The sequence below is a fragment of the Amblyomma maculatum genome, chromosome 11 (genome assembly GCF_055883805.1).
Source record: "Amblyomma maculatum isolate TAMU_Amacu chromosome 11, ASM5588380v1, whole genome shotgun sequence".
Classification (NCBI taxonomy): Eukaryota; Metazoa; Arthropoda; class Arachnida; order Ixodida; family Ixodidae; genus Amblyomma; species Amblyomma maculatum.
This window is the reverse complement of record NC_139354.1, coordinates 108,455,862-108,468,194: the sequence shown is the minus strand read 5'-3', so window position 1 is coordinate 108,468,194 and position 12,333 is coordinate 108,455,862. Positions and strand designations below refer to the sequence as shown.

The 12,333-nt window shown below is 41.2% G+C and overlaps 1 protein-coding gene across 1 annotated transcript in view; it reads right to left on the bottom strand.

The window, feature by feature from the left end:
• The window catches only part of LOC146174635 (neprilysin-1-like), a 244,341-nt gene that overhangs the window by 204,802 nt on the left and 27,206 nt on the right, over positions 1 to 12,333 (bottom strand). The window contains exon 2 of the mRNA XM_084583822.1: positions 9,578 to 9,735. Within this exon, the coding sequence (XP_084439948.1) occupies positions 9,578 to 9,665 (88 nt within the window). The 5' untranslated portion in view covers positions 9,666 to 9,735. The remainder of the gene's footprint in view (positions 1 to 9,577; positions 9,736 to 12,333) is intronic.

The window sequence follows — 12,333 nt, the reverse complement described above, 5'->3', positions numbered from 1 at the left end:
GGCATCAAATCGTTTGCTTTGCTCAATGTTTCAACATCACTTGTTCTACAAGTCCAGTGTCAATCTCCCGTAAGTGTTACCACTTTTCATCTTATATTTCATTTATTTTACCTTTTGCTTCCTTTCCTCTACCCCTCTAATTACGTTCTCTTCTTTTTTTATTACATCAAAGTATAGTTCAAAAACTTTCTTTGCTCCCCAACTCTTGGCCTATCCCCCTCTGTGGGTACGTGCCATATGGTATTTGGACAACAGCACCTCTTTTTAGTAGCTATGCCAAGAGATGCCTTAGTGTTCAAATTCCTTACCTATTCTCACCAACTGAACAGGCTACTGAAGGGACACTATGTGGAATCCTTAAGGAAGTTGTGAACACTTTCAATTCTCTGAATTCACAATTTGCTTCAGATTGCCAGATAACCGCTCCAGAAGGCAGATGATCAAGTATTTAATTAGTTTATGTTGTCTATATTGTTGTATCCGCTGCCTTATCTAGGATACCTTGACACTTGTTTTTTTTTTTGTGTGTGTGTGTGTGTGTGTGTGTGTGTGTGTGTGTGTGTGTGTGTGTGTGTGTGTGTGTGTGTGTGTGTGTGTGTGTGTGTGTGTGTGTGTGTGTGTGTGTGTGTGTGTGTGTGTGTGTGTGTGTGTGTGTGTGTGTGTGTGTGTGTGTGTGTGTGTGTGTGTGTGTGTGTGTGTGTGTGTGTGTGTGTGTGTGTGTGTGTGTGTGTGTGTGTGTGTGTGTGTGTGTGTGTGTGTGTGTGTGTGTGTGTGTGTGTGTGTGTGTGTGTGTGTGTGTGTGTGTGTGTGTGTGTGTGTGTGTGTGTGTGTGTGTGTGTGTGTGTGTGTGTGTGTGTGTGTGTGTGTGTGTGTGTGTGTGTGTGTGTGTGTGTGTGTGTGTGTGTGTGTGTGTGTGTGTGTGTGTGTGTGTGTGTGTGTGTGTGTGTGTGTGTGTGTGTGTGTGTGTGTGTGTGTGTGTGTGTGTGTGTGTGTGTGTGTGTGTGTGTGTGTGTGTGTGTGTGTGTGTGTGTGTGTGTGTGTGTGTGTGTGTGTGTGTGTGTGTGTGTGTGTGTGTTGACTCTAGCCACACCTGTAGAATAAACCTAACAAACTTGGCGTGCTTCATTCTTTTGTCAGTGCGAACAACTCCAAGGTCATTGTACGATGGAACCCGGTTTAACTATCAGGTAAACAAGGAAATATTTTATGATTCGTCCAGTGTCACATTCTGTCTACATGACCGTATATATATATCGCAGGTGCCTATCTTCTAATAGGGAGTCCACGAGTTCTTCAGTAATTACCAAATTATTCAAACTAACTTAGATAAAGTTTGGGCATGGGCTCGCACTATTATAAAGGTCTTGGTGTATGTTATCGACCGCCTAACTCGCCTTCGGTTTTTATTGCCAGTATATGTCTGCATAAATGTGTGTCGCAGTGTTACTGGTTCTTTTTCTGATTCAGACGCGATTCCGTTTTGTCAGTGCTATATATACTACGTTCATCATATCAATCATGTTCCGCCACCTAAAATTGTGTCTTTGGTACTCGCATGACATTTTGTCCTTCTGTACGCTTTTCTTCCATGAACAGCCACGTTCTGCTAGTGTCTTCCCGTTATTGCAACATCCAACGTTTTGCAGTGTATTTATTTATTTAGAACATACTGCAGACCTACAGTAGGCCCAAGCAGGAGGGGCGAATACATAATATATGCAAAAATAAAAGGATTAGCAAAATTGAAAAATGGGTAATGTAAGCTGTAACACAAAATACAACAATAAATACAAGGCTCATATGCAAAATACAAAAAGCAAACGTAGAAATAAATGGCTCTCAAATTAAATGCTGTGACGAAAACATTGAGTGAAAAGAATCAGCTCTGGTTAAAAGATCTGGCGGACACCTGTTCCGCTCCTCAATGGTGCGTGGAAAAAGTGAGTATTTAAAGGCGTTAATCCTAGCACTGTAAGGGGTTAATGATTGTGCATGATGATTTCGTGTTAGGTTTAAGGAAGGGGTCTGCATTCATAGACAGTTTATGGTTTTTTAGTAAGAAAAGTAGTTTCAGTCTTTGAATTTTCCGGCGCAGCTGTAATGTTTCAATGCCGTGAGTTCCCATGAGTGTCGTTGGTGAGTCAGTTACACGATACTTTGAAAAAATAAAACGGACGGCTTTGCGTTGAATCATTTCAAGGGCCTCGATGTTACGTTTAGTGTAGGGATCCCAGACGGTGCATGCATATTCTAGTGATGGCCTTATTATTGAAAAGTAGGTTAATTTTTTAAGTTCAGGTGGGGCAAGTTTTAGTTTATGTCTAAGAAAGCAGAGTTTACGAAAGGCTGAGGAGCATACGTTTGATACATGTTTTTTCCAGCTAAGGTTTTTCGTTATTGTAACTCCTAGATACTTGTACTCGCTGACTTCGGTCAGAAGGTGAGATGAAATATTGTAAGGAAATGTGAAGGAAGCCTTTTTGTTAGTTATCTTCATGTATACTGTATTCTCTAAATTAAGCTTCATGTCCCATTTATTACACCATGTATGTATGTTCTGAAGATTGGAGTTTAGTAAAACTTGATCATCTTGGCAAGTAATTTGGTGACATAAAACGCAGTCATCTGCAAATAATCTAATTTGAACAGGGGTAGTTATAACGTTAGTAATGTCATTGATATATATATCAAAAAGAGGAGAGGTCCGAGGACGCTTCCCTGTGGGACGCCTGAAGGCGGCCTTGTATGCCTTGTAGCCGGCAATGACCCAGTCAAGCCCATCTATGGCTTTTTTTCCGTGCCCCTAAGCATAGCGGGATGTTTGAACGAACTGATTTGATTTAAGATTATCAATATTATTAACACTAATGAACAATGACACCTCAAGGTAATTATGTGGTCACTGGTGACCCACTTTCATTCCACTTTCTTCACATAGTAGCGCATTTTATGCCTTTGCTCATCCATCATTCCATTTTGTTGTTGACCAGCCAACCAGAAAAACAATGACACCGCCAATACAATAATTCTAATAACACCATCAAATGTATCTTTTTCGCCGTTATAATGTATAACTGGTTGGAACGACTGCTTCAGCTTTGCCTTTAGCCCTAGAACATCCCAAATGAAAGTGTCAAAACAAAGCCCATTAGCTGTTACACTAAACGCGAGTACCAAACAATGAAAAAGATATTTCTCACTTCATATCTTTTAGCATATTATGTAACAAATCGCAAGAGAAAATTGGAATTTTTTGCATTGAATGTGCACAAAATTTGTAAACAAAGCAAAGACATGACGCTTCATTTGGCCTCACTCGCAAGCAGCAATTTGTAACGTAAAATTTAAGCGACACAGCAACTGAAAAAAAAAAAAAGGAAAACATGACTACTCCACTAGGGCAAACGCTGTTCTTGCGAAAAGCTTTTGCCATAATGAAAAAATCGTGTTTTCTTTTTACATTAGAAGAATGCTAATTCCGCATATGTCCCCGCACATAAAAATGCAGAAGCTGACTTTCTTCAAACTACTTTATTGTATTTGCTTACTACGAACACAAAGAAATTCTGGCGCGCTCAACACTTCACCGAGAATGATCTGATAACTTTTTTATACTCCCTAGGTGCTCATTTATCCCCCGAAGACGCCTCTGAAGCATAAAGATTTTTTTATTGCGATAGCAATACTGCGCCAGGTTTAGAGCCGTCGCGTAGCTCACAGCCGGTCGACACGGTTGACCTTGAAGTGACCTCGAGAAATAAAGTGTGGGTGTCCACAATTCCGTGGTGTCCGCCCGAATTACACTGCGCCTTTCTTTCTTCAAACATTCGTCAAGAACCACGAGTTACTTTTATTGCGATTGCAATACAGCGCCAGGTTTCGAGCAGTCACGTAGCAAGAAGAAGAAGAAAAACGCTCGGTCCCCGGCAGCTAATGCTTTCGCTCCACATTCGATTCAGCAGCATTGAACCCTTCTCATTTATATTTGAGCTGGTAGCTTAAGCTCTCGAGCCATACTCTTAAAGGATAATCTTAAGTGTCCCCAGTAATGTAGCACCTTACACTGATAGGGCGTGATAGGGGAATAATGTAGCAGGCAAAAGAAGCTTCCGCCGTTGCTATCGAAATTCAACTAGGGTTAAACAGAGTTACACCACAACTAATGTTTTTCACTTCCTCTGTTAATCTATCTTAATCTTCTTTACGTCTTCGCATCTTGTTCATTTTATTGTGGATCCTATATTATGGAAGCAATAAGTATCGAGACAATTATTGATTGTCGGATATTGCCTAGTCGGAATATTGACCCAATCAACCATACATTTCTTAAAAAGACAGAAAAAAAATCTCGATTGTAGTGCCCTTCTTTGTAAATCGACGATCATAAAGGTTGCTATAGTTCACAAATTAAGATCTAAAGACTCGCCCTACCATTATCAGAACCATCGTCCACATTTTCAAGACTAACTTCCTTTTTTTTTATGCGCGCGCACCAAGGCTTTCACGAGAATTACTCTTTTGAAACAGCTACCATCATTCACTGATTTTTTTTAGCACCTGTTACCTTCATTTCATACGGGATTTTCCGCAATGTTTCTAAAGCCAGTGAAAAGGTCTGCCGTAAGCAGCTGTGTAAAGAAGCTAGATTGAATATAGGGGACGAAATATAATTGGTATTATTATTTGTCTCTCTTCCCGACCGCAGTTCATCTTGGTTAAGAGTGGCAGCTCCCCACTAATTGTTCTCTATTCCATCGCACTTCAAGGTTTAGGTCATTTGACGTTGCTTTTGTAAACATAATGATATAGCCCAGTGCATGCCCCCTTGCATTCACATATTCAATAATAATGCGAAGAAATTCGTACAATCAAAGCCACCTTACTGAAAACATTGTATGAGGCAATAATCTCACATTTTCTAACACAGTCTCACTCAATTCACGTGAAAAATCACATACAGGTCGCATATAATTGCGTAAGATCTCATAGTTTCTTGTACAGTAACATAAATTGTGGAAGATACTTTATGATAATGATGTCCACCGTATGAGAGTCTACGTGATTTGGTGAGATTTTGTGAGGTTATTGCCCCGTAGAACTTTTCGTTTTTCACTAGGGCAGAGCAACGACATGATAAATTAAAATTGTATTACGTGATTTCCAACTGATGTAATATCGCCGCGAAACCTTCAAAACTGTGTTTGTTGTTATGTAAAAGCCGCCGGCATGCGGGCTTATCACTGTGATCCTGGCACGCGTATCAATTCTGTATCCCGTGTTTGTTCATGCTCGTTGTCGCGATACGACGCGTTATCATTTTCTTCGTCGCGAAAGATGAGCCAAGATTTGTCTCGAAGATTCCGATCACTTGCGTATGTTTCTTCAACGTTCCGGTTGTGCTAGTGGCACTTTGCAACGTTATCTAGATTGTTCTGAGCAGCCTTTAAATTGAGCACTGACGAGTGTGACGAGCATTCTTTTTTCGACGATCGACGAGCACGTTTGTTGCTATCGCCTCCGCCGAGTTGCTTAGTTCTTTTGCGGGCGCAAGTTAGCCCAATAAAGAGTTAATTTCAGTACCATCAAGCCTGTGTCTTCTTTTGTGTCAACGGCCTTGTCACCACCACGTGACAATATTTGGTTAATGTAACATTTTGAACTGTATAGTAGTGGGTGCCTCTACATCTTCACTACTACTGTACCGTACGCTCTTAGTAACCTTAATCATCAGTTCCTTTCTTCGTACCGCTACCTTGGTGTCCATACCATGTCTACTTCTAATTTGTTATGACAGGTCAAAACGCAAGTCACCAGCATTAACCACGGGGTAACGTTTCCGCTGCAGCAGTGCCACTAAAATTCTGTTCTACAGACATCTCATACGTAGCGAGCTTGAGTACGCCACATCCGTCTGGGACCTCAATAGCGGCAACTTAGCTTTTTTCCCCTCCATTTAGTTCAAGACAAAATACCTTTTTAATTATTTTCTTCTTCCCACTAAAGGCACGACTACCTTACCTTCAATTAAACACTCATTGCAGCTTGCAACGGACTGCATCTGTCCTCCTCAAATCGCAAACTTCCTCGACTCTGTTCGATCATCATCATCAGTCTCCTACAACAGCTGCTGGACGATGGTCTCTCCCATGTCTCTCTATGTAACCCGGTCCTGTGCCGCATGCATCCAACTTACCCTCGCAAACATCCTAATCTCACCCGCCGGCCTAACTTAAGCGCAGCCTCTTGCGTTCCCTGCCTTTCTTGTCACCCTGTCTGTCATCCTTAGCGACCATTGGTTCCCTTTCGTTCATATTGCATGCCCACTTCTAGTTCGCGATGTTGTCTAGACTATTGTTAACTGGCATTTCTTCCCTAAATCATTCTGCACGCTTCATGTCTACTAACGTCACCACCACAATATTTTGTTCAATGGCACTCTGTGTTGTCATTAATTTAAGATAAACCCTATTTGGTAGGTTCTAAGTTCCTACCCCATTGATGCGTATGACCGAGTTTAGTTCACAATTTTTATAACAGCATTTTTTCATGGCATTCTTAATCCTCACTTTCATATATTTCTCCAAATTAATCACGCAAAACGATAACGTTTCTTTACATCACATAGAAACTTCCCTTCAGAAATTAATTTCTTGTACTTCACATGAGTGGCACCGCCGTTCCGGATCGCTCACCTCTATTGCCACTCATTAGCTTTCTCAGGGCCGTGACAAGCATTCTAAATTAGACATGTAACCAACATTGCAGTCTATCCCATACAACAATGATCTATGTGCTCCAATGGAAAAGTTTATGGTCAGCTATGTCTATCTATAGACTTTTATAGTCAGCTATAAACTGCCATTCAAATATCTATAGGCAGCTATAAAAAACTCTATACCCCTTTGTCTATAGCTTCTGGACCATACAAAATCTCTTTAGCTAACTATAGAAAACCATATATGTACATGAAGCTGTAGATTATTAGTCATACAGTTATCTTTAGCTTTCTATAGAAATTTGAATGCCTCTAAAGCTACAGACTTCAAGCCATAGAATCACTTTTAGCAAGCTATAGAAAAGTTTATGCTCCTGAAGCTATAGAATATTGGTAATACAGATATCGTTAGCTGTATATCGAAATTGAAATGCCTCTAAAGCTACAGGCTACCAGCCATATAAGCTGATTTAGCTGGCTATAGAACAGTGTATGCTCCTAAATCTATAGACTATTAGTCATACAGTTATCTTTAGCTGTCTATAGAAACTTGAATGGCTCTAAAGCTACAGACTGCATGCCATATAAGCTGCTTTAACTGGCTATAGAAAAGTGTATGCTCTCGAAGCTATAGACTAGTAGCCATATAGTTATCTTTAGCTGTCTATAGAAAATTCAGTGCCTCTGAACACCTATGACACCAGAATTAGTCCATAGGTTACAGACTTCCTATACCTGAACATAGAAAATGCTAAAGACTGCAGTACATAGGGAACCATAAGTCTATAGAACAGGTTAAAGACTTCTATAGAACAGACTATAAAAAAAACCTAAAGACAGCCATAGAAGCGGCTATAGCTATTTGGGCCAAATTTCTATAGCCGGCCATACAAAGGATTTTCTATAGCTGACCATAGAAAATTCTTGTATGGGATTATCCATTTTGGCTAATATTGTATAAGCCGAATACATTGATACCTGCAGCTCAAATGCTCTTCTAACCAGTCTCTACAATTCCTATCATTTTCTGATTATCCCAATAAAAAATATACAAATACTTATTTCAAATTCACTCGTTACATATCGCTCTACTTAAAAGCCAATACAGTGTATTTAGACCTCCTCCCCCCCCCCTTTTCAGGAGATGTAGGTACATGCGCGCGTTCGTGGCCCTGTCCATAAAGTGCACTGCTTTTACGACCGCACAGCCTTCATTTCGAATGCCAGGCTAAAGTTTATGCAAGTTTTGCTTCACATAAACTCAAATTACTTCATAAACTTCAGACGCTTGCGAGCCCTGTTTTCAATTATTTTGGTTCCCCTCCGACGCGGCTCACTCCGCTCATGCGGGACGGATATTTCTCGGTATAGGCGTGACATTTCGTTTTCGACACAGCGCCTACGCTGCTCCTCTGAAAGGGAGCTTTAAAGCTATCGATTTAAGGGTGGTGCACCCCGATTTCGAAGTGTACAAGATCGTTTGGCCTCAGTGGAGTAGTACCCCATGCGACGACGGCATCATAGCAGCCCCGCAAAGACCCACAAGTCAAGCTTCATATGTCGGCGCCTAGCTAAAGCCCTGTTATGCATGCTAATAGCTTGCTTTCTTTGAATCATCAGCATATTTTTATCAAATTATCACAAAGAAAATCAGTGAAGGCGCTCTTTAAGTTTTTAAAGGACTCGAGGTTGAGTTCAAGACTTTAAGTGTACGCGCTATCTACCCCCTTTTACTATAGATTTCCGGACATATGACAGACTCCTTTCCTTGGCGCTCTTTCTTTCCTTTTTCTACCTTTGTTCCCCTCCCCAAGTGTAAGGTAGCCTACTGGGCGTCGCCTGGTTAATCTCCCTGCCCTTATCTCTCTTTAGGCTGTAAAACATGAGCCCATTGCTTGGAGTTCGTTTTGTTTTTCTTTGTTATGACTGAGAAAACTAATTTTACCAGGGAGTAGAAAAATTGCGAAAGTTTCTTGTCCAAATAGACCCGCTGATGTAGTGCAAGTTAGAACACTCGACTACTGTGCCCAAGGATGTGGGATCGAACCTCGACCACGGCGGCCGCTTTTTCGATGCTGGCGAAAAGCAAAAGCGGTCGTGTGCTGCGCGATGTCATTGTGGTTGAAATTTCCGAAGCCCTCTACTAAGGCGTCTCTCATAGTCCGAGTCACTTTGGGATGTTAAACCTCACAAACCACAAACCAATCTTGTCCATATATTTCATATGACTCCAGAGTTTCTATTTTGATCTAGAGTGCAGCCTCAGCAGTTCAAACGGCCGTATGTGGCAGTGAGCGCATTACTTATAGCTTGAAACCTTTCATCGTGCCGCATACAATGCGAGTGGTCCCCAGCCTATGCGCGCAAATCATAATGCCTTCTAAGCTGTTACATATTAGGCCTTACGTTTAAGCTGAGTTAAAGAATACACCCGGTATGGATGGCATGAGGGATATACAGAGAGTGTGAACGTAGAACGACAAGTCTAGTGAGGGATAAACAGCAACGCAGCCACTGCTGCTTGTACGCGCGAACATTATTGGCAACGCGTAACGCAATGCAGAAGAATATGCTGTCGTCTTTGGTACATTTTCATCTGGGTGTTTCTGCCAGTGGCTAGCATTGTCAATTATATTCGCATCTTTATTTCACCTAACAAGCTCTACCCGCTATTTCGTTTGCAAACCATGATTTTAAAGGATTTTTTACGATTATTTTGTGAAATGAAACACTTGATGATATGCATTACTAAACACTGTTTGATGTTTGCATACTAAACACTGACATGGGCAAGAGGCACCGTATCAAAGTTAATTCTGTAACCCGTGTTCGCAATTCACAAAACATAACTTACTTTCTTACCTTCGGTTTCACTTAGCCCTTGCACAGACGCATTCTGACATCCCCAGGCACAAAAGTATATGACTGCTATCACACGTAAGACCGCCATGAAGTCTGAGTATTATAAGATGTACTTAGTCTCCCCTGCTTCTGTCTTCGCTGGTACTTGACTTGCTAGGCTGAAAATAAGGTAAAGAAATTAATGAGGAATATTAAAAGTCGCTGCTAACGTGTATCGTGCGTAAAACTTAGTTTCTGACTGCCAACAAGTGCAAATGAATATGCAATTTAAAGACTCTAACGAGCAGCTTTCGGGGTCTAAGATTGCGCTCGAAATCATGTAATCAATCATGGCCTTGCATTTCAGCGGCGACGAAATGCGAAAGTGGGATTGGACTTGGAATAAGACTTCGGAGAACCCCAAGTAAACCCCGGTACCAAAATAAACATCTAGCCATACCCTATGTTAAAACAAAATTCTCAAATTAGCCACGGATAGGTAATTAAACGAACTTTTCCGGTGGATTTTTTTGGTTCTACTTCCGGATAAGGGGGCTTTGGAAATCGTAGGTGGCAAAGATTAATTTTAGAACTCGATCTATTCAGGCTACCCTGGCAGCACTCGTCCCGGAACTGAAGGTTAAATAAAGGGCGTATATTAGATTGAGTGAGCCTAGTGGGCTGAGTTGTCATATGTAGTACAGAAGGCCGGACACGTACTGTGCTATATCGGTAGAGCAGATATCCGAAAATCATATAAGAGCAGAAACTACACTTTAACTTCCACCAAAACGCAGCAACACGGCTATACCGAATAGTGTGATACAACTTTCCCCAGAAATATCGCAGTTGAAAAAAAATCGCCCTTGTCCTGCGTCCGAAAACGACATTGTTTTCTAAAATTATTTTTAGCCAATTTCCTCTCACCGTACCATCTGCTAACATTTGCTTAGATCCGATTGTCAAGCGATTGCTCCGAAGTGGTGGAGATATCGGATTGAAATTCTGGATGTGGATCAAATTTTTTTCAACAGCGCTGTTTCTGAGAAATCATTATAGCTTTGATTTTTAGCCGTATTGCTGCGCTCGGGTGAATGCTAATGTGTAATTACTTCCGCATTATATATATCATCTCCACCTTTAGCGATTCCCTTTATAACCCCGCAAAAACGAATTACGCGTCATATTGCTGAACAATAAAGTAATTACTTTATCATGCTTTTAGCTTCTTTTACACACTGTTTCAGGAACGAACGAAATTGAGCACAAAGCAGTATAAACTTCAAAAAAAAAATATTTTTATTGCTGTTATTAACGCAGCAAGCGTTAATAACACAAAGAAATCGATGTTAGTAGAAGTTTTCGTGCCTGGGTACAGTCATGCGAAAGGAGCAGGCTTGAAATAAGTTGGTTGTGCGAGTCTGACGAACACAATCCTAATATTTAATTTCCTTTATTCGTACTGTCAGCCATTGCAGGCTATTACAGTAGTAGGAAATTAAACAAACGCACATTCAAATCCATTCTGAATCATCTTCTCTCGGTAGCACCTAAACGTCGGTTGAAAACGACAGTTTAATATATCTATCTCTAACGAGGCGCTGTAAGCTTTTGCAGCAATTCTTAAGAAATATGCTATATTTTCAATATTTTACAGATTGAGAGTATTAAGAGAATAAAACTGTACTTTGATATTTCAGAATACATTTACATCTAATACAGTCGTGCGTCGTTAATAATATTGCCGCTATGATGGGCGAATCGAATTATGGACAAATTTTTCTGTGAACGAAACCTTTGAAATGTATTTTCACCTCGTTAATATGGAGCCTCGCTGCCTAGACAGTGTACAGTCGAGCGCGATTTGAAGGTTATCGCGCGAGCATCGACGAGCCTAGCATTCCAGGCACCTGGCGGCCAGGTTTGGAACAGAAAAAATTATGATTGCGTAATCTTCTCTCCCTCGTTCGCTGTTCCATACAACAGCCATCACCCCCGCGACAAACTCACCACTCTTTCTCTCTGTTCTAAGCTTTCCATTTGTTGCGATAAATTGTCCGATTTCAGATAATACCGAAAAATACGTCAAGTGCACAACGATCACTGCCTGTTCGCGGAACCAAAAGAAAAAGAAAAGGAAGTGATGTCCAAACAGGGAGTGACGGCTGCTGAAGGAACAGCAAAAAGAGTGAGGGAAGCGGGCTTTATACCTCCCTCGCCTCGGCAGAGAATTCTGGGCCATGGCGCTGCTAATGTTCCCGGTCGATGCTCGCGTGATAACCTTCAAATCGCGCTCGACTGTACAAGGGGGAAATGCACTGTTCCCACGCATTTTTGTGTCGCTAATATGGACAGTGATGAGAGCAAACCCTCTAATGCACCTGCCAGATGTTTCACTTTCTGCACCTTGAGTGCAGGCCAATTGAGGGACACAATTTAAATGTGCACATAGCCAATCAATGACCCTTTTCTTTCGTGGTTTTATGCATGAGAGTGTGACGTTGTTCGATCAGGTTATGCATCTTACCATTTTCCGCAATGTGTGCATGGATGGCTGGAATGAAATATCTTTATGCAACTCATGCATTGAAGAAAGCCCAATTCATCCACTCTCAGCTGCCGACTGTGCAAAATGTGAACCGTTCTTGTAGAAGATAACTCATTTATCTATGGTACGCCATAACGCTATCGCTGACCACTACACACGTCAAATTGCAGCAGATAATTTCAATCAAACTGGCATCCAGGGCAACTGGCTTGTTACTTTAAAAGTCGTC